Below are 22,482 nucleotides of genomic sequence, written 5' to 3' on the forward strand. Positions count from 1 at the left end.
CACTGTGGTATTTGTTTATCTAAATTCTGACTGTAAGCAATCCTTTGACCCTGAAGTAGCCTTCTTGGTTTTGAGATTATTAAGAAAAATTGAGCATAGCGTTAGTTCAGGCAGGACACGATGTCAAGTTCAGCTCACACCCCAGCTACATCGGCTGATCTCAGGCAACCCAAACAACTGATGTAGCAGCTGATTGATGGAAGGGAGTCAGCTGATAGATCACATGATTCCTTTCTATGCAACCAATTAGCAAATCTCATTCAGGGCGCCCTATTTAAACTGCTCTGGCCTGCCTACTGTTGCTGCTTCCTCTGCAAGCTGCTTTGCAACCTGCCTCCACCCCAGCTCCTCCTTTTCATGTTGTGTCTGACTTATCAGTGTCATTTCTTTTTGTCAGTGATGCTGCTCTGTTCTGTTCCGGGGGGGGGGGGGGGGGGGGTCTTTGCTGCTGCTCTCCCTGCTTTAGGTTTTCTATGTAGGCGCATGGAAGGGCAGGGAGGTGAGCTCCTCTGTGAGATCTTCTGTGTGCAAAACATCCATCCAAAAGATAAAGAATAGATCAATCCATGATAAAGTGATTATTAGTTAATAGTCCAAAATGAGCTCCACTTCAACAGACTACTACAAGATCCTACTTTTACATTAATGTTGGAGTAATAATAATCTAGATCACTTTTTGTCTACATTTACTACTTAAAGTACATTTTTCTGTTCATACTGTCAAACTATTACTCAAATAACACTTTTATTGCAGGACTTTTATTTGTGAGAGTATTTTTACAGTGTGGTATCAGCATATACACTCCGGTTCAGCGGGTGGCGCAATGCTTTTCTAATGTGAACAATGTTGACAGTCAGAGGAAATAAGAACCGTTGAAGAAGAGTAGCTGTTTCCTCTTCCCGGGTTAGCTAGGTTAGCCGAAGATAAATAAACACGCTACAATGACATTGACATACATAATTAGCATTTCTGCTGTTTCCCGTCACTTTCTGAACATCTCAAATTAGCTCTTCATCCCTTTGAACACATCATAAAACCTCCGTAATCACAGGAAGCAAAGGTAAGTTCACACGAGCATGAGGAAAAGCGGAGAGAACACGAGGCGAAACTCCGCTCACGTTAGTAATAATTTAATATTCGCGTGAATACTATCAAAAATCTACTTGTATTAAAATATTGTAAGTTGTCTAAAACGAATGTTTATGAGCCACTTTCTCATTCGGCGTTAATTACATACATCAAACATCACATATTTTTGGATAATTTTAACCTATATTGGAGTCGTCGGTGTCAGTTTGCCTTAACGCTAACTTTAACGGTTAACTGTCACTACTGGGCCCGTCGGCGATGAAGTAGTTAAAAGGTGTCATTTAATTAAAATGTAGAGCTGCTTAACAGACCAGCATCAAGCCGAATTTACCAGTAGACATTGACCATTCTTCAAAGACATTAAAGTCTTCTAATATGTATGGCTTTATTTTCAACGTGATGAGGGTAGCATTATTTGTGCGAATAAGTGAACGAAATTTGGCACAGTTACATTTCCTCATCATCACCTAATACGCACAGTTGTACGGTTGCAGCTAATAAATCTAAAGCTTTATTTATGTCGGATCTATTTTTCAATGTTATGTTAATATTGTGTTATTATTGCTGCAGGATGCTCGCAAACATTTTTACAATTTGTTGCACACTGATTTAAGTCTATTAATGAACAACAGCTGTAATAGTATATAACAAGGACAATTATAAAGAAGTAGTAGTGCAGTTTGTTCAGATACATTTAATGTTAAATCTGAAATCCTGAAAATAATCCCTCTCCATAAAATTCTATGTTTAAAATGGGCTTCTCATGTCATTACACCCCAAACTAGTGATGTAGTGATGTCTGTCTCTTTCTGCAGGATGGCTCTTTCCTGTGTGCGACTGTGCACTCAACACATGAGCAAAGGGCTTCAAGTCTGTGGGTATGCGACACTCAATAAAGCATCCAGACCTCAGGAGAAAACCAGCAGCGGTCCAGTTTTTCAGTACGTCGGCGAGCACAAAAAGCCCAGCCACAAAGTGTTTGTGTGGGGCTTCAGTTTCACTGGTGCCCTGGGTATCCCCAGCTTTGTGGTGCCAGACAGCGGCAGGAAGAAGCCCCACAAATATCAGCTGACTCCTTACCGGCTGGAGACTGCAGAGCAGGTGATGATCAGCTCTACTGAGCTTCATGTGGAGCCTTTTAAGGTTTTGGCTCTTGATAATGTCCATGTCAGTGACAAGTGTGAAGTGTAATTGAAATCAACATGTTTGATGCATATTTGGTGAAATCTTCTACTGTAGCCCAGAAGACTCGTAGGGACGTGTTAAAATATATGTATTTAAGACTGAACTCTCCTTCTAGATCTCCTCTGCTGCTTGTGGTTACGGCTTCACTCTCATTGCCTCTCCGACCAAAGATGTGATCAAACTGTGGGGCATGGGCCTGAACAAGGACTCTCAGCTGGGCTTCCAACGCACACAACACAGCCGCCGTAAGATAAAAACAAAAATACTGCTTACCACCACAAAGGAGAGCGAATATTGGATTTACATTAACCAGTTAGACAGAAGACAGCTCTATGAATGCAAGTGTTGCTCTGAGTCTGCTGGATGTGTGTGTGTGTGTGTGTGTGTGTGTGTGTGTGTGTGTTAAAATTCATGCTGCTTTCAGACATGTCAGAACTTTGCAGTCTCAACTTGCTTGAATGGTACTTTAAAATAAAGTAGTCCTTAAAGTTAGGGAGATTTTTTTCATGGTTACCTTAAATCAGGTTTTTCAGTGTGCCATTTTATTTGTTAAATCAGTTGACATGCCAATGACAATAGCTGGTAATCAATGTACACTCAACAGTTTCTGGAGCTCATAAGCAGCCAAACATACTGTGTATTTCGGCTCAGGTGTCCTTAGAACAGATGGACAAAGAAAAAGCACCACCTACTGTACAAAAACACAAATCTCAACAACGGAAAGGCAAAGCAAATGTCACATCACACACTGGATTTTAGCTCCCAAAATGTTATTAACTTAAAAAAAAAGCAAAGCAACGTTTTGACTCTTTTGAGTCTTCTTCAGGGAAATTGCCAACATGACAAAGAGAGGGGCACCAAACTGTTACATCATGAGGACCTCGTGTGTACAGTTCATGGTAGGACATCACCACAGCCTGAAAAAAATAGCAAAAAGTCACATTAATCAACAAAAAAAGGCTGATTGTAAAAAACAGATTCCTGAAAAAGAGAGTTACAGCATGCCAAGACAATACTATACAAATTTAATAAGACTTAGGGGCCTATTTTACACCCTGCACAAAGTGCCGCACAGCACAGCACAACTGTGACTTCTACTTTCAGACCAACGCAGGTGTCATTTCCATGACCAGTACCCACATTGTGTACGGAGCAAATGCACTAGCACCCATCTGTGCGCCCATGAACATGTAGGTCTTAAAATAAGAAATTACGTGATTGCACCACTGACCAACAGAAACCTGGTCTAGAGTCAGAATGGTGCAGTGTTTTCCTGCTATTTAAAGGGCGCATTATTCAGATAGTAAGATGTGCCAACATGGGTGGGTTCAAAACGTGCGTATACTCGCTTGTTACACACACAGGGACGTGTGGAGAGGTGAAATAAAACATCATGAATGAGAAACGTTTTAATTACATCCTGTAAAATGTGAATAAAGCAAAGAGCAGAGCTGCTGTCTGAATCCACTTCAAGGCCCTGATCACACAAAAAGTGTTTTAGCAGCTGGAGGCGGCCTTTTGTAATTGTTTTTAATGAGAATGAAGCTTTTTGGGAGCTGTTTTTGTGTCGCTATATGCTTTGTGTTTCTGTCGGAGTGCCCTGGACTCCTCGAGTTGATAAAACTTCAACTCAGAGTGGAAGAGCGCCCCATGTCATCTTTGCTTTTTTCCCTTTGTCGAATATGATGATTTTAGAGGCAGGCCTTCTGTGGAGTCACTCGGCAGGACCACTGGACTCCCTGTAGCTTGTATTTATTTTTGATATGCTGGGCCCGACGACAGACAGCAGGATGTCAAACTGCCCCCGAGTCATCCTAAAATATGCCTGGAAATGGCCATCGTGGAGGAGAAGCCCCTGGACCAACTGGTGGTACTCCCCGTGATCCACCCTCTTTTTTAGGGTCTCATGTACCCGCACGGATCTCTGTTTCCCTGTGCCCAACAAACTATTTACTGACAGCCTCTCACCCTCAACCAGAGCTACAGACAGTACCCTCTGCCTCAGTGTTTTAGGACCTAGATACTGATCACTGTGAAATGAATAGTAATAATAAGACACAGTAGATCGATTGCACGGGAAGGTTAGGGTAAGGGGGTGATGACATGGTTGCCTGGCAACAGATTAGGTCCAGTTTAACCAGCGTAAGTGGAGACGGACACGTCCTAAATGCACTTTAGACCATGCTTTATAGATCCTTTAAATAGAGTGCCAAAGTTTTAAACATTATAGTGATGACTAACTTTTTCCTGACTTCTTTTTTCAGGCACTAATGATGTATTTTTCTCGATTATGTGCCAAGTAGCTATCATGAATTTGGAATTCAACAATATGGTGTCTTTATAAACCTTGTTTTTTATCATGTCGACCATCTGCCGGATGACATTTTCCAGTCAAATAATAGTTTTTGGGAGCTAAAATCCAGACTGCAGACACTGTATTACTTCTTTCTTTCATTGAGTCTGTTCACCTGAAGCTGGCCCAAATACAGGAGAAGGTTATTGGGAATTACCACATCAATAATGTCAGTGTAGCATGTACCCTGCCTGACATCATCTCATTTTCTGATACCCTGTCACTGTAGATCAGAGCTATGACTTCGTGTTGGAGCCATCCCCGGTGGCTCTGCCTCTCACCCAGCCTCTGCAGACCAGAGTGGTTCAGGTTGCATGTGGCCGTGCTCACTCTCTAATCCTCACCGATCAAGAGGGAGGTAAGAGACTCACACTTCACTGCACCAGCCCCACAGTTAACTGCTGTACATGTTGTTCAGCATCGAGTCATAAATCACTGGAGGCTTTTTAGAGGAGACATGGCAGTGGAGAGTTGTGGGAAGAGAAAGAGCACCTGGTATTGTGTTGTTACCAACCACCTGTCACACTGTGTGTCCTTTTCACATCCTCCATCTACCACTCACTGTTAATGAATGATTATCAGGCAGCTGTTGAATCTCTTCTAAAAAGACCAGTTAGACTGTTCAGTATAACAGAATACAGATGTTTGAGATCTTTTTTTAAAGATATTTTCGGGGGGGTGTTTGCCTTTATTTGATAGGAGAAATATAACGTGAAAGGGGCAGAGAGAGAATTTAAGAGTTTTGCATTCCTGAGTGTTTTAGGTCTTAACATATTGTTTTTGGTGTGTACTTTGCTGTTAGACATTTAATTGCTAGATTTTTGGCTGTAGTACTGCTCTTCAAAAGAGAACGATGAGTCATGGCTCACATGCAGTGCGGTCTAGAGCTAAAACAATTAGTTCATCTACAAAAAAAACAATTGTCAAAACTGCAGTTCCTTGATTGGCCACTAGAGGCGCCCAAAGCTAGTAAACCCCACAGACCCCCATGTTAAAATGCCCAACTTTACAGTAGAAATAAACATGTTTACAGTCTTGTACAAAAACAGATTTTGGTCTTTATGACAAATTTCAACATTCACGACAAGTATACGTTGAATTATTTTTTATATAACTCACCAGTTCACATTTTATTAAGGCCCAAAGTAAGGCATATTTAAGGATGGAGCCGCTTGACAGACTGTCTGCGAGGTGTCACCGCAGTCTGTAGCCACTTTTACACTGCCTGTTCAAAGCAGGAATGTCATGCCGATATGCTGCCTCGCTGTTCTGTATATAAGCTATGATTTCAAAAAATAGGGAACTGAGTGGTCTCGTCTCTGAGCAGGAACGGAGGTAGTAACAGTCCTGAAATGAAGTCTTTGTAAAACATTAAGCCAGACAGACGAAACCATGGTTGAATGAATGTTTCTTTTTTAACCTAATTTTATTTTCAACAAGTTCAGTTCAGTCTCACAGTGCAGTTCCCAACATCCTCAGTTGTAAGGAAAATACACAATGGGTAAAAAAGAGACGTTCTTGTGTTACATGATGCTGTCTAAAGACACGCACTGGAGCGGATTGATGCCACCATCATTTGATTCTGTGTAAAAATGAAAAGGTGGTATGAAGAACTGTGTAGCCGCCCAATAGCATGGGCCTCTGAGTCAGGTCCAGCCCTCACTCCTCCATAGTGCCACCCTCTCGTCGAAATATGGTCCAGATACTCCCCAAAAAAAACAGTATGGCGACGGCGGGAATTCCAAATTAAAGGTTTCAAACAGCAATCTACAAACCAATGCGTGACATTACCATAACTACTGTACATGTTATTTTATACAGTCTATGGCGTTTACTCCCACCTCGCTCAGGTAAGGTCAGGCCTTAATAAAAAGTTAGCAGCTAGGTGTGAAACTGTAAGCAGCAGGCATTCAAGAGACACAGTGCTGAGAAAATATAAATATAGTGAGCGCTTCACGTCAAATGAGACTGAATCTGGGGTCGGCTTTTACTTATGAACAGTAAGCAACAACAGTATACGTTTTAAGGTGTACATGTTCTACCTGGCATGTAACTATATAATTACCATATTTCTGACTGTAGTTTGTTCTGATGAGGGAGAACGGCTCGTATCATTGCTGACCTATAGTGTGACTTTAACTTTTAACAGAAAAGTCAGATGTAGTCAGTGTGAATAACAGGAAGTGACTGTTGGAAATGAAGCTGTTTCTTATAGCACTTATTAATCAACTCATTCCTTTGGGGCAAAACCTCTTTTCCCACTACAAATGTTATCTGAAGGGGAATAAAACTAATAAAAATGTAATTGTGTTTTTTATCATCCAAAGGTTGCTTCGGGGCTTTGACTTTTTAATACAGCCTTGCAGCATGCATATGATGATAAAACCCTAACATTTCACTTAAATAGATAAAGGTTAGGTTGGTTTATCATATATATTCAAGGAGTTTAAAAATCTGCTTCATAAACTGAGTGAAACTTAAAGTCTCTTACCCTCGTCCCGTTTTTCTTTGCTTTCTCTAATAGTTTTCAGTATGGGCAACAATGCATACGGCCAGTGTGGAAGACGGATAGTTGAAGACGAAGTTTACAGGTTTGTCTTGAAGAATTTGGCACACACAAACACAGCCTGTAAATATTTCAAGATCTTTCTTTTTTTCTACTAAGATCATGGTTTTCCTGTTACTGGGAAACATTTTCAGTCTGTCAAATGCTCCATCTCCCAGACACACCAAACTGACTTCAGAGAACTAGCAGAGATGAAGGTCCCACTGCTACGTAGCCTGACGTCACTGTGTCTCGGCCAAAAAGTTGCACATGAACGTGTCGCAGACACTACAGCTGACGGCCAACCAGTCATCATTCAAAAAGGGAAACCAGAAGACGTCTTGATGCTAGTTAGCCTGTTAGCACATTAACAACACAATCAAATGTTAAAAGAACAGAGCACCACGAAACGTTTCTGCTACAGAGCTCATTGACTCAAGAAAAAAAACCTTACCACAAATAGCAAGTTTGTTTTGGTCTCCCCTCCTCTTGACTTAAGCTCTTTGTTTACTTTCCTCAGTTCTGTTTCTCTTCTTGTGCGCTGAGCTGAACTGCCAGTCAGAGTGGTTTCATTCACCAGTGGGCTACGTCGTCGTTGCTTTGGTCTGAATCAGAGACTAGTTTTGTTACAAAGTTGATTAATTGCCTAGAGTTGGTTCATGTTCTCACAGCAGCATTTACAAGCAGACCAGATAAAATGCCTTGTGTGAGAAAGCTGCTCTTGATTGGTCAGAATTTCCATGTGGGAAAAATCCAGGAAGTAAACCAAACGTTGAAGAAGAGTACACTTGCAAGATAAATGCGACACTTTCTAATGTCACAATGGAGGGACAACTACGCAGGTTGATTTTAGTGCTGCTCATTGTGGACTATATTGCTGTCATTGTTCATTTTAGTCAAACCATACAGTTTGAAAACGAGGTGCGGCTCCAACTAGAAAACAATGTTTTGATGCATTGGATGTGCTGAATGTGCATATTAAGGCAGTACAGGAGGAGGTGCACATTAATAATCCTCCAGGACTGTAACATGCTCATGTTTAACCCAAACAATGTGTCATGTGACTGCAGCTGGTTCAGATCCAGGTTGGAACTGCCCAAACAAACCGCACTAAGGGGGCAAACGAACTTGGGTTTGATCGAACTGAACCAAACAGGGTAGGGAATGAAAGCAACCTGAAAGAACATTTGACCTTTAATAAGGTCTAATTTTGGTACCTGTAGTTCTGGCGATGATTTCTGTGGATCATGATATTGACAGAAATGCTGTAAGAAAGATGTTTCAGGATGATTGACAAAGCTCCTCAAACATTAAGACAAAGTTTGTCTTCATTTCATTCAAACCTCTATTTAAAGGTCCAAAATATACCTCAACTTAAGGGCAAAGGGATATTCTTGAGCTTGGAAACTTCCTTACTCCTGAGGCTTGAACTTAAATTTTGAAAAGAATAATTTGCTTCTTCAGCTGTTTGCACTTGATTTTTTTTTTTTTTTAATCTGAGATTTATTTTCTTTAGAGAGAAGGATGATGTGACCTCTCTTGAAGACGCTGCTGTCCTCCAGTGATGGATCACTTATTTTTTTTGTCTCCTGTTCAAACAGTGGCAGTCACATCATTCACAAGATAGAAGGCTTCGGCAGCAGGGTCACACAGGTGAGTGCAGCCTTTGTGTGAGCTGTGATGACAGCATGTCTCATCCCAGCCTTCAAACCTTCAGGTGCACTCACACCCAGATCGAGTCCAGATTTTCTGAGAACTCCTTTCAGTAAACGGCTGATTCTTCTTCCTACCAGTCCATTTTTAATAAGCTAGTTTCAGTCTGAATTTAACATGTACACATGTAACTGTAAGGTGATTGAATTTCATGACGTGTGTTGTGTGCATTTGCTTGATTGCTAAATGTAAAGTCTTTTAATTTAAATGGAATTTTTTGTTTGTCTCCAGGTGGCATGTGGACAGGATCACAGCCTCTTCCTCACTGAGACAGGAAAAGTGTTTGCATGTGGATGGGGTGCAGATGGACAGACAGGTGGGTCGGTGCCACTCGGACAAACAGCACAGTCAGTCCTCTTAACTTAAAGCACCAGATAAAAAATGTGTTTCTGCTACAGAGACAAAGTTGAATAACCACTAACTACATTAAGTAAAAACATTGTAAAACTCAAACTACTTGTGCAGCATAATCTGCGTCTTAGATTAATATAACCTTAATGCAGTTAATCACACGATTACTCACTTGAATGCTCTGAACATAAATAACTCATCAAAGACAAAGATTTACTCTGTGCTCTGCCCACGTGTTCATTCTTTTATTAAAGTTATTAAATTTACTCATTGTTTTATTTGTGTAAAGACCTTAATATGTCTATAATCTGAATCTATTTTAGATTAGATTTTTGATTTTAAAACTGAGGATTTATTTGTATTTACGCATCATTCCTCTTCGTCTTCCAGGTCTGGGACACCACAACATCAGCTCCAGTCCTGTGGAGGTGGGAGGGGATCTGGCCGGGGTGGAGGTGCAGCAGATCACCACGTATGGAGACTGCAGCCTGGCTGTGTCCAGAGATGGACTGCTGTATGGGTGGGGCAACTCTGAATACCTGCAGCTGGCTTCGATCACCGAGGCCACACAGGTGAGGAGGACCAACATGTTGTCCAACAGGCAGAAGTGGAGATACAAGTGACTGATACAGCTACACACAGACAGGAGTACTACAGTCGAAGGGCTTCACACACTCTGACATGTTTTAGTGTCTGCACTGGGTCTCTGTATGGCTGCTCAGTGGCACAGAGAGCTGCTTGACGGCTCTGTTGGGTTCTGTTTCCACCTGTCAGTCATCTGTCCCGACTGTCAGAAGGTCTTATCCAAGCGGCTCAGCTCACTGCAGTCACTAATCAAACACACAAGATACAATGTTTGAACGTTTTGAGCCATAATCTCAAAGATAGGCCTGAAAAGTCTTGGTGTCACATTTTTAATAACTCCAAATTCGCTCATATCAAAGGGATGGTTTTGATCATTTGTAGTGGGGCTGTATGAGGCACTTACCCAGAGTCAGTGTAATATATACAGTAGGTGGCAGTCGGCAAGTCCCCAGTTTGGAGGAGCAGGCTGGAGTACCACCACAGGAGCTGAGCACTGTGCTACTTTGGACAGGGGCATATTTTAAACATCTGTGGGACATGCTAATACCCCACCTCACATCGTAGAGGACTCAAAAGATCTCAAGCTAACGCCCTGGTGACTTTTCTTAGACGACTTCTACGATAAAAGGTCAAGAAAAACTCCTCATAAATGAGACAGTTGTCTTAAATCACTCGTACATGTCAGTCAAAAGAATGAATGTGTTCATACAGGTGGGTCTTGCATTAGACCCACTGACTGGATGCAACAGTCTTGGAGTGAAAAAGGTCATATACTACATGAGTAATCGTATTTGGAAATGCAAGAGAGACCAGCAGCGACTGTATCCATGAGCAACAGCTGTTCATCATCACTGAGCTCTTGTTTATCCTCAACCTTTCAGATCAACTCTCCTCGACATCTTCCTCTGAGAGGCTGCGGGAAGGTGGTTCAGGCGGCGTGTGGAGGAACACAGGTGGCTGTTCTCAACGGTCAGTTCACACAAAACACAAATCCACCCGAAATACAATTCAAACGTAGACAAAGTGTCTGAATTATTAGCAGGAAGCACAGAGCTGTTTAGAGTTTGGCTGCATCAATGAGATCTTAAAACTAAAGTCACGTTTTCTGACCTGATAACTTGTTTGTTTTATATATATATATATATATATATATATATATATATATATATATATATATATATATATATATATATATATATATGTACATTATTATTTTTTCAGGTTGGTGTCACAGGATTGACTCCACACGTGGCCTCTTGGTGGCATCACAGATCACAGTTTTAGGTGTCTGGCCTCTGCAGACTTTTTGGAAAGAGGCCTGTTTGTTAGACACTATGACGAGACTACCACCAACTGTTTGTGGCAAACATATATCAAAGATATGAGCTGGAGCTTTAATCTATCCAGCCTCTTTGGGTGTGATTTTTTTCCTTATTGATGCTGTTTTATGGCAGCTGAGTCAGCTCTCTACTATTTTAAAGGTTATTTATGTTCGCAGTTGAGTCGTGGTTGTGACTTGGCCTCGGTTTAGGTGGTCCTGTCTACAACACCAGTGTCTCTGACTCTTTCAGATAAAGGAGAGGTGTTTGTGTGGGGTTATGGCATTCTTGGAAAAGGCCCAAACTTATCCGAATCCTCGACCCCGGAGATGATTCCCGCTACGCTGTTTGGGCGCTCAGAGTTCAACCCCTCCGTAACCGTCTCTAGCATCAGGTGTGGCCTCAACCATTTTGCTGCAGTGACAGGTAAGTTTGTCTTCTCACTTTTAAAGTGTCTTAAAGAAATAGTTCACCCAAAATCAATATAATCTATATTCAGAACTAAAATTTAAATGCAACACTTTTGTTTTTGCTCCCATTTTTCACATGTTTAGGTTAAAGATCTTTTGAGTTTTTTAATCGACCCAGTAGATACATTTCTCTCAGATATTTGTCATGAATTTGTTCAGTGGAAAACTTTTGCACACCGGTTTTCAGAACGGTGCGTTTGAGGAGGAGAACAGCAACCAGACTGTATTTTTCCAACGTTTTTGGTCGATTTTCGGCCGAAAACGTTGGAAAAATAAATGTTTCAAGTGAGAAGAAAGCGTGCGGGAGTCTTTCTACAAGTCTGGTGTCATAAATTTGTTAAAATCCGTGTTCGTCGGGGCACGGGTTGCCTAGTGGTAGAGCAGGTCCCCCATATACAAGGCTGTTGCCGCAGCGGCCCGGGTTCGACTCCAGCCTGTGGCCCTTTGCTGCATGTCTCTCCCTCTCTCTCTCCCCCCTTCACACTTCACTATCCTTTCAATTAAAGGCAAAAAATGCCCATAAAAATATCTTAACAAAAAAAAAAAAAAAAAAATCCGTGTTCGTCAGCACTGAGAATGGTCCCAAAAAGAGAAAGTATCCAGTGAGCCAAAATGCCTTGTTGATGCCAGAGGTCAGAGGAGAATGGCCAGACTGGTTCAAGATGATAGAAAGACAACAGGAAGTCAAATAACCACTGGTTACAACCAAGGTCTGCAGAAGACCATCTCTGAACCAACAACACGTCCAACCTTAAAGCAGATGATGGGCTACAGCAGCAGAAGACCACACCAGGTGCCACTCCTGTCAGCTAACAACAGGAAACTGAGGCTACAATTCACACAGGCTCACCAAAACTGGACAATAGAAGATTGGAAAATCGTTGCCTGGCCTGATGAGTCTGGATTTCTGCTGCCACATTCAGATGGTAGGGTCAGAATTTGGTGTAAACAACATGAAAGCATGGATCAATACTGCCTTGTATCAACAGTTCAGGCTGCTGCTGGTGGTGTAATGATGTGGGGGAGATTTTCTTAGTACCAACTGAGCATGGTTTAAACACCACAGCCTACCTGAGTATTGTTGCTGACCGTGTCCATCCCTTTATGACCACAGTGTACCCATCTTCTGATGGCTACTTCCAGCAGGATAACGCACCATGTCACAAAGCTCAAATCATCTCAAACTGGTTTCTTGAACATGACAATGAGTTCACTGTACTCCAATGGCCTCCACAGTCACCAGATCTCAATCCAATAGAGCACCTTTGGGATGTGGTGGAACTGGAGATTCTCATCATGGATGTGCAGCTGACAAATCTGCAGCAGCTGTGTGATGTCATCATGTCAATATGGACCAAAATCTCTGAGGAGTGTTTCCAGCACCTTGTTGAATCTATGACACCAAGAATTAAAAAGGGGTCCAATCTGGTACTAGCAAGGTGTACCTAATAAAGTGGCCGGTGAGTGTATATTGTTTTTAGGTGAACTATTCCTTTAAAGCTGCACTAGAGAGTTCAGGGCCTGTATTCACAAAGATTCTCAGAGTCCTCTCAGAGCGCTCCTAACTTAGCCTAAAAACTCATAGCAAGGAATCTTAGCTTAAGAGTGATTCAGGAAGTTTCTGAGAGCAACTCTGAGCAAGGAGGGGACAGAAACTTTTATCTTAGTGAGGAGGTGTGGTTGACCCCGTTGCTAGGTATGACGCAGTCTTCTAAAAGCTGTGATTGGTTGTTACAAAAAGGTAAAAAGAAAAACAGATGGGCTCCTAATAATGAAAGGACAGTGAAATCAACCGATCATAGAACTTAGACTGTTGGCTATTAAGAAATGTGTAATCGTGAAAATAATTTTATGTCATGATGATGATGAAACTCAGCAAAATTAAATTAATTGTACAGCTTCAAAATGTTTGAACGTACCTCATTCACATGCCGATTATCATATATTATTGATTTGCTTATTGTTATGTTTACTCGCCATGCTTGTAATTTTACTACTTAATCTATTTGATATTAATGGTGGATGCAGACTCAGCTGTCAGCAATTACTGTGATTGCTGGCCTCCTTGTAAAAAGCGGTTTGATTTGGCAGAATGACCAAAACAACGAATGAAATGGAGAAAAAAAGAACGAGAAAGCCAAACTTGACAGAAGAGCAGTGCCTGCTGTTGGCACAGCTCGTGGAGGAGAACAAAGGAGTTTTAAGAGGGAAATTCGGTCCCAGGATCACGGCACAAGGGAAGAGGTAGACTTGGGAGCGCATTTCCCGACAAATTAATGCGTCGTTCCCTCTCCTTTTACGCACAAGCGATGAGTGTGAGAAGCGCTGGTACGTGCTGCAATCCAAAGCGGGCGTTATTGCGTTACTACGCTGGGTGGGTAAAGTAAGCTCATCCCTGATGAGGTCAACCACAAACATTATCCCTGGACGATCAAGCCGGTAGCGTCTTATTAAATCACTGTTGTTCAATATACGGAGAATATCTCTCCTTCCTCTCTGTCTTTCCGCCATCTTCTCTGTTTAAGACACTCTTAGGCTTCTTAAAAGTCCTCCTCCCTCCTCTTAACAGTTTTTTACCTTAGGAGCTCCCTTAAGGCCTAAGATGCTTTGTGAATAACTTTTATCTTACCAAGGGAAAATTCTAAGAAAAATCTTAGAATTCTGGGAATTCTAAGATTTTTCTTAGAATGACGTCACTAAGAGCTACTTTTAGTCTTAAGATTCTTTGTGAATACGGGCCCTGATCTCTATGTCAAATCAGCATCACGCCGTGAAATACAAGATTTACTGATGCTACTTTATAAGATTTCTGCTTCAGCTTTTAAAACATAAGCTTTATCCTCCTGAGCCTTTTTGTTTCCAGCAGGGATAAAAGATGGAAACATAAAACTCATAAACAGCAAAGTCATTCTGTGTCATCCAGTCTGAAGTGCTCAAAGTGAAGCACAAACGTCTGGAGGAGCAGTTTACTGTTGAGTCAGGTAATTTAGTGTGTTTATGGCACTGAACAGAAAAGTCTGCTGCTTGTCTTGTTTTTATCTTCAACGCGGCAGTCTGAGAGAAGGCAGACAGTCTCCTTAGTGATGACAACAGTGAAGGAAGAAAATCTTTAAGCCACTTTTTATGAGTCAGATTCAAACTTCTTAACCAGGCAACAACAGCCGGAAGTATTTCTACCCTTGAACTGCCACTTCCTAAAATATTTCTTTTGGTTTTAGACATTGGTGGAAGGTTAGTATATTGAAGAACAATTCTGAGGTATTTGCACTCAGGGCTGCACCTAACAGAGATTTTTATTATCATTAATCTGCCCATTATTTTTTGATTCATTGTTTAGTCTATGAAATGTCAAAAAGTGGTGAAAACATGCCAGTCACCACTTTGCAATTATTGTGTTATAAAAAAGACGAGCTGTCATAAACTGTCATGCAGTATATCTACAGCTGACTGGGATCAAATGTGCAAAAACATATGACAACAAATTCAAACTGTTGGAAGGAATATTCGATATATTAAGATGCCACAGATTCAAAGTAAGTACAAAGAAAACACAATCTCAAGATGTTGGCGAGAATGTGGCGAGCATACAGTAAACCATCCATCCATTTTCTTATTATCCGGGCCGAGTCGCAGGGGCAGCAGGCTGAGCAAAGCACCCCAGATGTCCCTCTCCCCAGCGACGCTTTCTAGCTCCTCCTGGAGGACCCCAAGGCGTTCCCAGGCCAGATGAGATATATAATCCCTCCAGTTTGTTCTGGGTCTGCCCCGGGGCCTCCTACCAGATGGATGTGCCAGGAACACCTCTAACAGGAGGTGGGCAGGAAGCATCCTACCGAACCACCTCAACTGACCCCTTTCAACTCGAAGGTGCAGCGGCTCTACTCCGAGCTCCCTCAGGATGTCCGAGCTCCTCAGCGTATCTCTAAGGCTGAGCCCAGACACTCATAGAAACTCATATTGGTCGCTTGTATCCGTGACCTCATTCTTTCGGTTATTACCCAGAGCTTATGACCATAGGTGAGGGTTGGGACGTAGATGGACCAGTATATCGAAAGCTTTGCCTTCTGGAAGCAGACAGCAAACGACAGTCACATAGTTTGGTCTTGTAAAGTGATAAGTGGCTTCTGGGAAAAATCTATTGGAGAATTGTCCAATGTCTTTGGCATTTCTTTAAATAAAAACCTGCTAGTCCTGTTACTTGCAATTACAAGGAACTGATTAAAAGATAACTTAACCAGTGTTAAATGGAAGGATCCTGGGAGGGAGGTATACGAAATGGAGTTAGAAATCAAGTGCATATTTTTGAAGAAAGATGGAAAAATGGTTGAGATATATAAAAGACAATGTTCCCAATGATCTTTGATTATATGACAGCTGAAGTAATGAGAGTGATAGCATAGAAGTGTTTTCTTGTTCTTTATCGTTGACATAAATATGTGGGTAACTACAGCCCCGTTTCTGCCAAACACTAACCCTTCAGACATGGTACCTAGACCCTAGTGTTTCCACTGCAAACAGTGCTCTTTCATGTGGGCGGGGTTGTTGTCACTCACTGCTCCATCCAGCACTCACTGTATTTCCTCATCAGCGGTGGCACAGATGGAAGTCTGCACCTTGTTTATCACAGAACGAGGCTGCACGCCAACATTTTCAGAACAAAATAGAACAGGCTGCAGTGAGAGTCTTTTTCCATGGGATATTTAAAAATAGGGAGTTTGTGCATTTAGTCCTTCTCAGGCAAGCTCAGGGGTTTAGTGTTGCCGTAGCTCTATGCTCCTCAACGTTTTTTTTGTCCTCCCGAGTGAGGATTAGAATATATGCAGTTCACATAACCTGGCTGAAATTGATATATATATAAACGCTTGAAGATCCACTCATTACTAAAAGTGTATGTCATATATAAACTAAAGTAATGGTCAGAGTTGTCATATGGAATATTTAAGGTGTGTTGATTGATTCATGTCGTCACCTCATGCATTGAGTCACATTACAAGTTAACGTTCCACCTTAAAAGTTTCCGGCAGTCGGCCCAGTTAGTTTTTCCTCCAACTCCAGCTGCTGAGAAATGCAGCAAAACATCCTTTCATTTTATAGTTACAGTTTACTAATAAAACTCTCCACAGTATGAACAGTGGTTACATGAGCCTCAAAACCAGTCACAACTCGGCCCTGAGCAGAATGACCGTCCTCTACTGACCAATCAGACAGCAGTGTTCACAGCTTCACCTTTTAGTACCAGATCTGTGTGCTAGGTACCCCAACAGAGGGGGGACCAAAAATGGGGACGGTACAGAACGGTTCCATTGGTACCATCCACATCTTTTCACAGTGGAAACAGAAAAAAAAGCATACTGAACCGAACTGAACTGAACCGAACTGTACTGCTCGGTGGAAATGGGGTTTATGTGTCCATGTTTGGGCACACACACATTCAGGGATGTGAGCATGTTTGATGCTCACATTATGTGGGTATAATGTGTATTGATATCTGTGTGTACCTAGTTATATAATGTAACCTCTAACTTAAATTTAAATTGATGGGTTTATTTAGCTACATCCTATGAACTAATATATAAGTAATTTGCTTTTTTGTGTTTAAATTTGATTTAAAAAAAGAAAAAAGACGAGCTTTGTGTCAACATTAGCTATTGTTTAGACATACTGGAACATTATGAGTTGTGGTTGTTATTATTCTATTTAAGTACATGCTGCATGTCTTAAAGATAAATTCCATTGAAAGGTCTGACTTGTTCAAACTGCAGCTGCCCTGTGTTGAGTCTCAGCGGGCGCTCAGCCTCACAGCATGCTGATGTTTGATGGTTGTGTTGCAGATCGAGGCGAGCTCTTCGTCTGGGGGAAGAATGTGAGAGGTTGTTTGGGCATTGGGAAGAGAGATGACCAGTACTTCCCGTGGCGGGTAAGACAACACTGATTCAATATTAGTCATGCAAACAAAGAGTCAACCATGCAGCTGATGTACTGTACAGGATGAAGCACATCAGTTTGTGAGCTAAGAATAATAAGAGTTTTGTTTGACTTATTCTTTATTTAAATCAAAATAAAATACACACACTGTGCAGTATGCATGTTCCTTGTTTCTTCATACTTCCAGTATGTGGGGTAAAAACTCTTCTTCTTATCATCATAATCTCACAAGGTATTTAAATACCTGTAATAAAGATCTGTACAAAATGTAAAGTACAAAAAATGAATTTGATAATATACCCCATGTTTCTGCATCAAAAAGAACATTTTCTGGTTAAAATGTGTGTCAAAGGTGTAAAAATCTCACCACCTGTACAGTACAGGCCAAAAGTTTGGACACACCTTCTCATTCAATGCGTTTTCTTTATTTTCATGACTATTTACATTGTAGATTCTCACTGAAGGCATCAAAACTATGAATGAACACATGTGGAGTTATGTACTTAACAAAAAAAGGTGAAATAACTGAAAACATGTTTTATATCCTAGTTTCTTCAAAATAGCCACCCTTTGCTCTGATTACTGCTTTGCACACTCTTGGCATTCTCTCCATGAGCTTCAAGAGGTAGTCACCTGAAATGGTTTTCCAACAGTCTTGAAGGAGTTCCCAGAGGTGTTTAGCACTTGTTGGCCCCTTTGCCTTCACTCTGCAGTCCAGCTCACCCCAAACCATCTCGATTGGGTTCAGGTCCGGTGACTGTGGAGGCCAGGTCATCTGCCGCAGCACTCCATCACTCTCCTTCTTGGTCAAATAGCCCTTACACAGCCTGGAGGTGTGTTTGGGGTCATTGTCCTGTTGAAAAATAAATGATCGTCCAACTAAACGCAAACCGGATGGGATGGCATGTCGCTGCAGGATGCTGTGGTAGCCATGCTGGTTCAGTGTGCCTTCAATTTTGAATAAATCCCCAACAGTGTCACCAGCAAAACACCCCCACACCATCACACCTCCTCCTCCATGCTTCACAGTGGGAACCAGGCATGTGGAATCCATCCGTTCATCTTTTCTGCGTCTCACAAAGACACGGCGGTTGGAACCAAAGATCTCAAATTTGGACTCATCAGACCAAAGCACAGATTTCCACTGGTCTGATGTCCATTCCTTGTGTTTCTTGGCCCAAACAAATCTCTTCTGCTTGTTGCCTCTCCTTAGCAGTGGTTTCCTAGCAGCTATTTGACCATGAAGGCCTGATTGGCGCAGTCTCCTCTTAACAGTTGTTCTAGAGATGGGTCTGCTGCTAGAACTCTGTGTGGCATTCATCTGGTCTCTGATCTGAGCTGCTGTTAACTTGCGATTTCTGAGGCTGGTGACTCGGATGAACTTATCCTCAGAAGCAGAGGTGACTCTTGGTCTTCCTTTCCTGGGTCGGTCCTCATGTGTGCCAGTTTCGTTGTAGCGCTTGATGGTTTTTGCGACTCCACTTGGGGACACATTTCAAGTTTTTGCAATTTTCCAGACTGACTGACCTTCATTTCTTAAAGTAATGAGGGCCACTCGTTTTTCTTTAGTTAGCTGATTGGTTCTTGCCATAATATGAATTTTAACAGTTGTCCAATAGGGCCGTCGGCTGTGTATTAACCTGACTTCTGCACAACACAACTGATGGTCCCAACCCCATTGATAAAGCAAGAAATTCCACTAATTAACCCTGATAAGGCACACCTGTGAAGTGGAAACCATTTCAGGTGACTACCTCTTGAAGCTCATGGAGAGAATGCCAAGAGTGTGCAAAGCAGTAATCAGAGCAAAGGGTGGCTATTTTGAAGAAACTAGAATATAAAACATGTTTTCAGTTATTTCACCTTTTTTGTTAAGTACATAACTCCACATGTGTTCATTCATAGTTTTGATGCCTTCAGTGAGAATCTACAATGTAAATAGTCATGAAAATAAAGAAAACGCATTGAATGAGAAGGTGTGTCCAAACTTTTGGCCTGTACTGTATGTCCCCTGTAGAGATCTCGGATATAAGTCACACAGACTTATATTAGCACTAGAGTTGGGCCAGTGTAAAAGTTTTCAAACCAGTTTGAAATTAAACCACACACTGGACCCGTATACTGAATATTACCACTACGTGTCGTACTTGACTCAGCAGTCACTCTTGAGCATTTATACTTGTGCGGTGGCGTGTCTGTGTCACTCTGCAGTTACACCTCCAAAGCACTAGTCGGTGACGGGTTTTCTGTGAAGTGCTGTTGCATTTAGTTGATTCTAAACACACATTAAACACACATTAAACATGGCTTTATAGCAACAATTTAAAACACAAGTACACAAATCAGCTTCACTACAAATGGCAGGATTAACAGACAAAGTACTTACCTTTATCTGGACACATTTCCCCCACAAATACAACATGCTAATGTTTTTGGCACGAGCCTATGGCATTTTACATTGTATAAATTAGCCTAGCAGCTAGCGAACTTCTCCTCTTCTCATATAAAACCAGGAACAACAGCAACATTTAACAAAATTAAGGTTACAAAAACCAGCTCCATTATAACTCACAAGGTTCACTGACAAAACAACTGTCTTATATTAAACACGTTTTCCAAACAAATACAACATGCTAATGTTATTAGCACAAGCCTATGGCATTTTACACTGTATAAATTAGCCTAAGGACAAGCGGACTTTTCCTCTACTCATGAAGCCAGGATAAATCACACACAATACTTAAAATGCTATTTTTATGGAGGCTTTATTGTCTTCACAATTTATTGTTTCTTATCTGTGAAAGTAAAGTAAATAAAAGCTTTGTTTCCACTGAGGGAAATGGTTTCAGCTTACAGAAATAGATCTATAGGTCTGTGTCACCACGATGTGTACTTACATTTCTGGGGAGGTGCACATCAGCCTTTGGTGTATGTATGGCAGCGATGTGACGCAAAAGTTTAAATCCCACTTAAGGTTTTATGACATATTTTCTTTTTTGTTGTAATTTGTTGTAAAAAACAGTGATCTGATGACTTTCTGAATCGTGTAGTTTGAACTTTGCTTCAGAGGCAGGACAACAATCCATCTCCCATTAAATGCTCAAGGCGGAAAAACGACGCAACAGTCCCTCCTTGGACAGGTTGTGTAAAAGGCGCTTGAGAGAGCCCTCAAGTCTCTTCACCCCAAAAAAACACATGAACTGTCTAGCAAACAAATATAACATGCGGCTTGCACATCTACCCCCCTCTCCCCTAGACTACTTGTTAATTTGGGAGAATGTGACTTGATGACAAATGCAGGTACAGCTGGTTTGCATGAAATCAACCTGATTTAATCTCGTACACCGGACCGGACTGGCAAAACTGGAAATCGACCCAGTTCTAATTAGCACGTCCCCTAACGGCATTTAAACAAGATTTGAAGGTTTAGAAATTGACCCTTTGCTAAGTCCCGCCCCCGGACACTGACTGGCTAGTCATAATGTAGCATTGGGCCGGCTCAGACCAGGGTCCGACAACAACACAGCTGTGCTCCATTGACTCTAATGCAGTCGTTTCAGATTTCCTTCATTTTCAGGCTGCTTTTGTGGATTTGGAGCTAAATGTTGTGCCTGGGGCACGTTGTGTATTAATGATACTTGTTACCTGGAGAGGTTGGAAAACGATAAACGTTTCTTCCCTGTTCCAAAACCAAAATCAAACCCTGAAAAGTGTAGGGTTAGCTAGCTAGCTACTGAAGATATAGCCTACTGAATGTATACACATGCTGCTTTTGCTTTTTAATGATTATAACAGTGAAACAAAGGCCGACCCTGCTGTACAGGAACCAGGGAAGGGAAGCAGGGAAACTTTGCTGGTATTCAACCAGCTGTGTGTCATCACATTGTGCACAGATGAACGTTGTTTGACTTCCCCCGGAGATCCCTGAGGGCCGGGTGATGACAGCAGCACAGGTTAAAGCCAAACACTGTTCATCTGCACACACTGTGATGTCACACAGCTGGTTCAATATCAGCAAAGTTTCCCTTTATATTCATTGTGTTCTGTGGCGATCAGCAGTGATGTGGTGGTTCACTTATACACTGTGATCTGTAGCCTATAGTTCGGCTTTAGCTTCTAACTATCTTTGTCTTTTTAACCCCAAAAATATGATAATATTTCTTCAGGGAGTACAGTTAGTTACAGTGTGGGCTCCATGCTTAGCTTGTGGAACGATCGCAAAGGGGCGGGACTTAGTGAAGGGTCAATTTTAGGTGACCTTTTTTTACTATCAGACTTAGAAAGAAAACACATGTTGCAGAAAGTTCACTTTTCCTATTTTTTTCTGACATCAATTAAAATGATTAATAAACTGAAGAACAATCATCTTAATCTTACTCCATCTTCTCCTAAGTTTTGTGCCTCTGTAATTTTCCATCAGGTAACTGTGCCTGGTCAAGTGGTGGACATAGCTTGTGGTGTTGACCACATGGTGGCGCTGGTGAAGTCCCTCCTGTGAGCTGCTGCGCTCCTCAGCAGTGGATGAAAGGCTGGATGTTTGGCTGAGCCTCCCGCTGATCCCCCGGGCGCCTCAGGGAGCCGATCGGGGGCCACGCTGCAGTCTTGAAGCCAGCTGCTCTCCACAGGCGACGGACCCTCGTGTCCCTCCGCCCTGCAGTGACGTCAAGCTGAGTGCGGGGCGGTCGATCCAGCAGCAAACTGTCACTGACACAGCTCACTTTACCCTGCATGAAGGTCATATGGCAAAGACATCAAAGAGTTTATTGTTTTATCACAACTCGAGCTGAAACGATAAATCGATTGAGCAAAACTGTGAAAAAATGTGAATATTTATCTGGTTGCAGCTTCTCTGCTTTGAAGATTTTCTGCCTTTTTCAGTTTTGTATCATTGTAAAATATCTTTTAGACAGTTGGACAAAACAAGACTTTTTTTTTTTTTACTATTT

The 22,482-nt window shown here is 41.7% G+C and overlaps 1 protein-coding gene across 1 annotated transcript; it reads left to right on the top strand.

The window, feature by feature from the left end:
- Positions 1-875: 875 nt before the first annotated feature.
- On the top strand, positions 876-22,179 carry rcc1l (RCC1 like). The gene is made up of 12 exons (XM_033609334.2): positions 876-1,061; positions 1,906-2,191; positions 2,391-2,520; positions 4,858-4,986; positions 7,153-7,219; positions 8,775-8,826; positions 9,118-9,202; positions 9,628-9,809; positions 10,704-10,791; positions 11,394-11,567; positions 17,443-17,528; positions 21,957-22,179. The coding sequence occupies exons 2-12, from the start codon at positions 1,907-1,909 to the stop codon at positions 22,032-22,034; spliced, it is 1,356 nt and encodes a 451-aa protein (XP_033465225.1). The 5' UTR covers positions 876-1,061; position 1,906; the 3' UTR covers positions 22,035-22,179.
- The last annotated feature ends 303 nt before the right edge of the window (positions 22,180-22,482 follow it).

The sequence above is a fragment of the Epinephelus lanceolatus genome, chromosome 11, assembly GCF_041903045.1.
Source record: "Epinephelus lanceolatus isolate andai-2023 chromosome 11, ASM4190304v1, whole genome shotgun sequence".
NCBI classification, from domain to species: Eukaryota; Metazoa; Chordata; class Actinopteri; order Perciformes; family Serranidae; genus Epinephelus; species Epinephelus lanceolatus.

Coding starts and splice junctions, on each gene's coding strand:
- rcc1l (XM_033609334.2), top strand. CDS start 1,907: ATGGCTCTTTCCTGTGTGCGACTGTGCACTCAACACATGAGCAAAGGG. Junction 7,220..8,774: donor GTTGAAGACGAAGTTTACAG/GTTTGTCTTGAA, acceptor CTGTTCAAACAG/TGGCAGTCACATCATTCACA. Junction 11,568..17,442: donor CCATTTTGCTGCAGTGACAG/GTAAGTTTGTCT, acceptor GTTGTGTTGCAG/ATCGAGGCGAGCTCTTCGTC.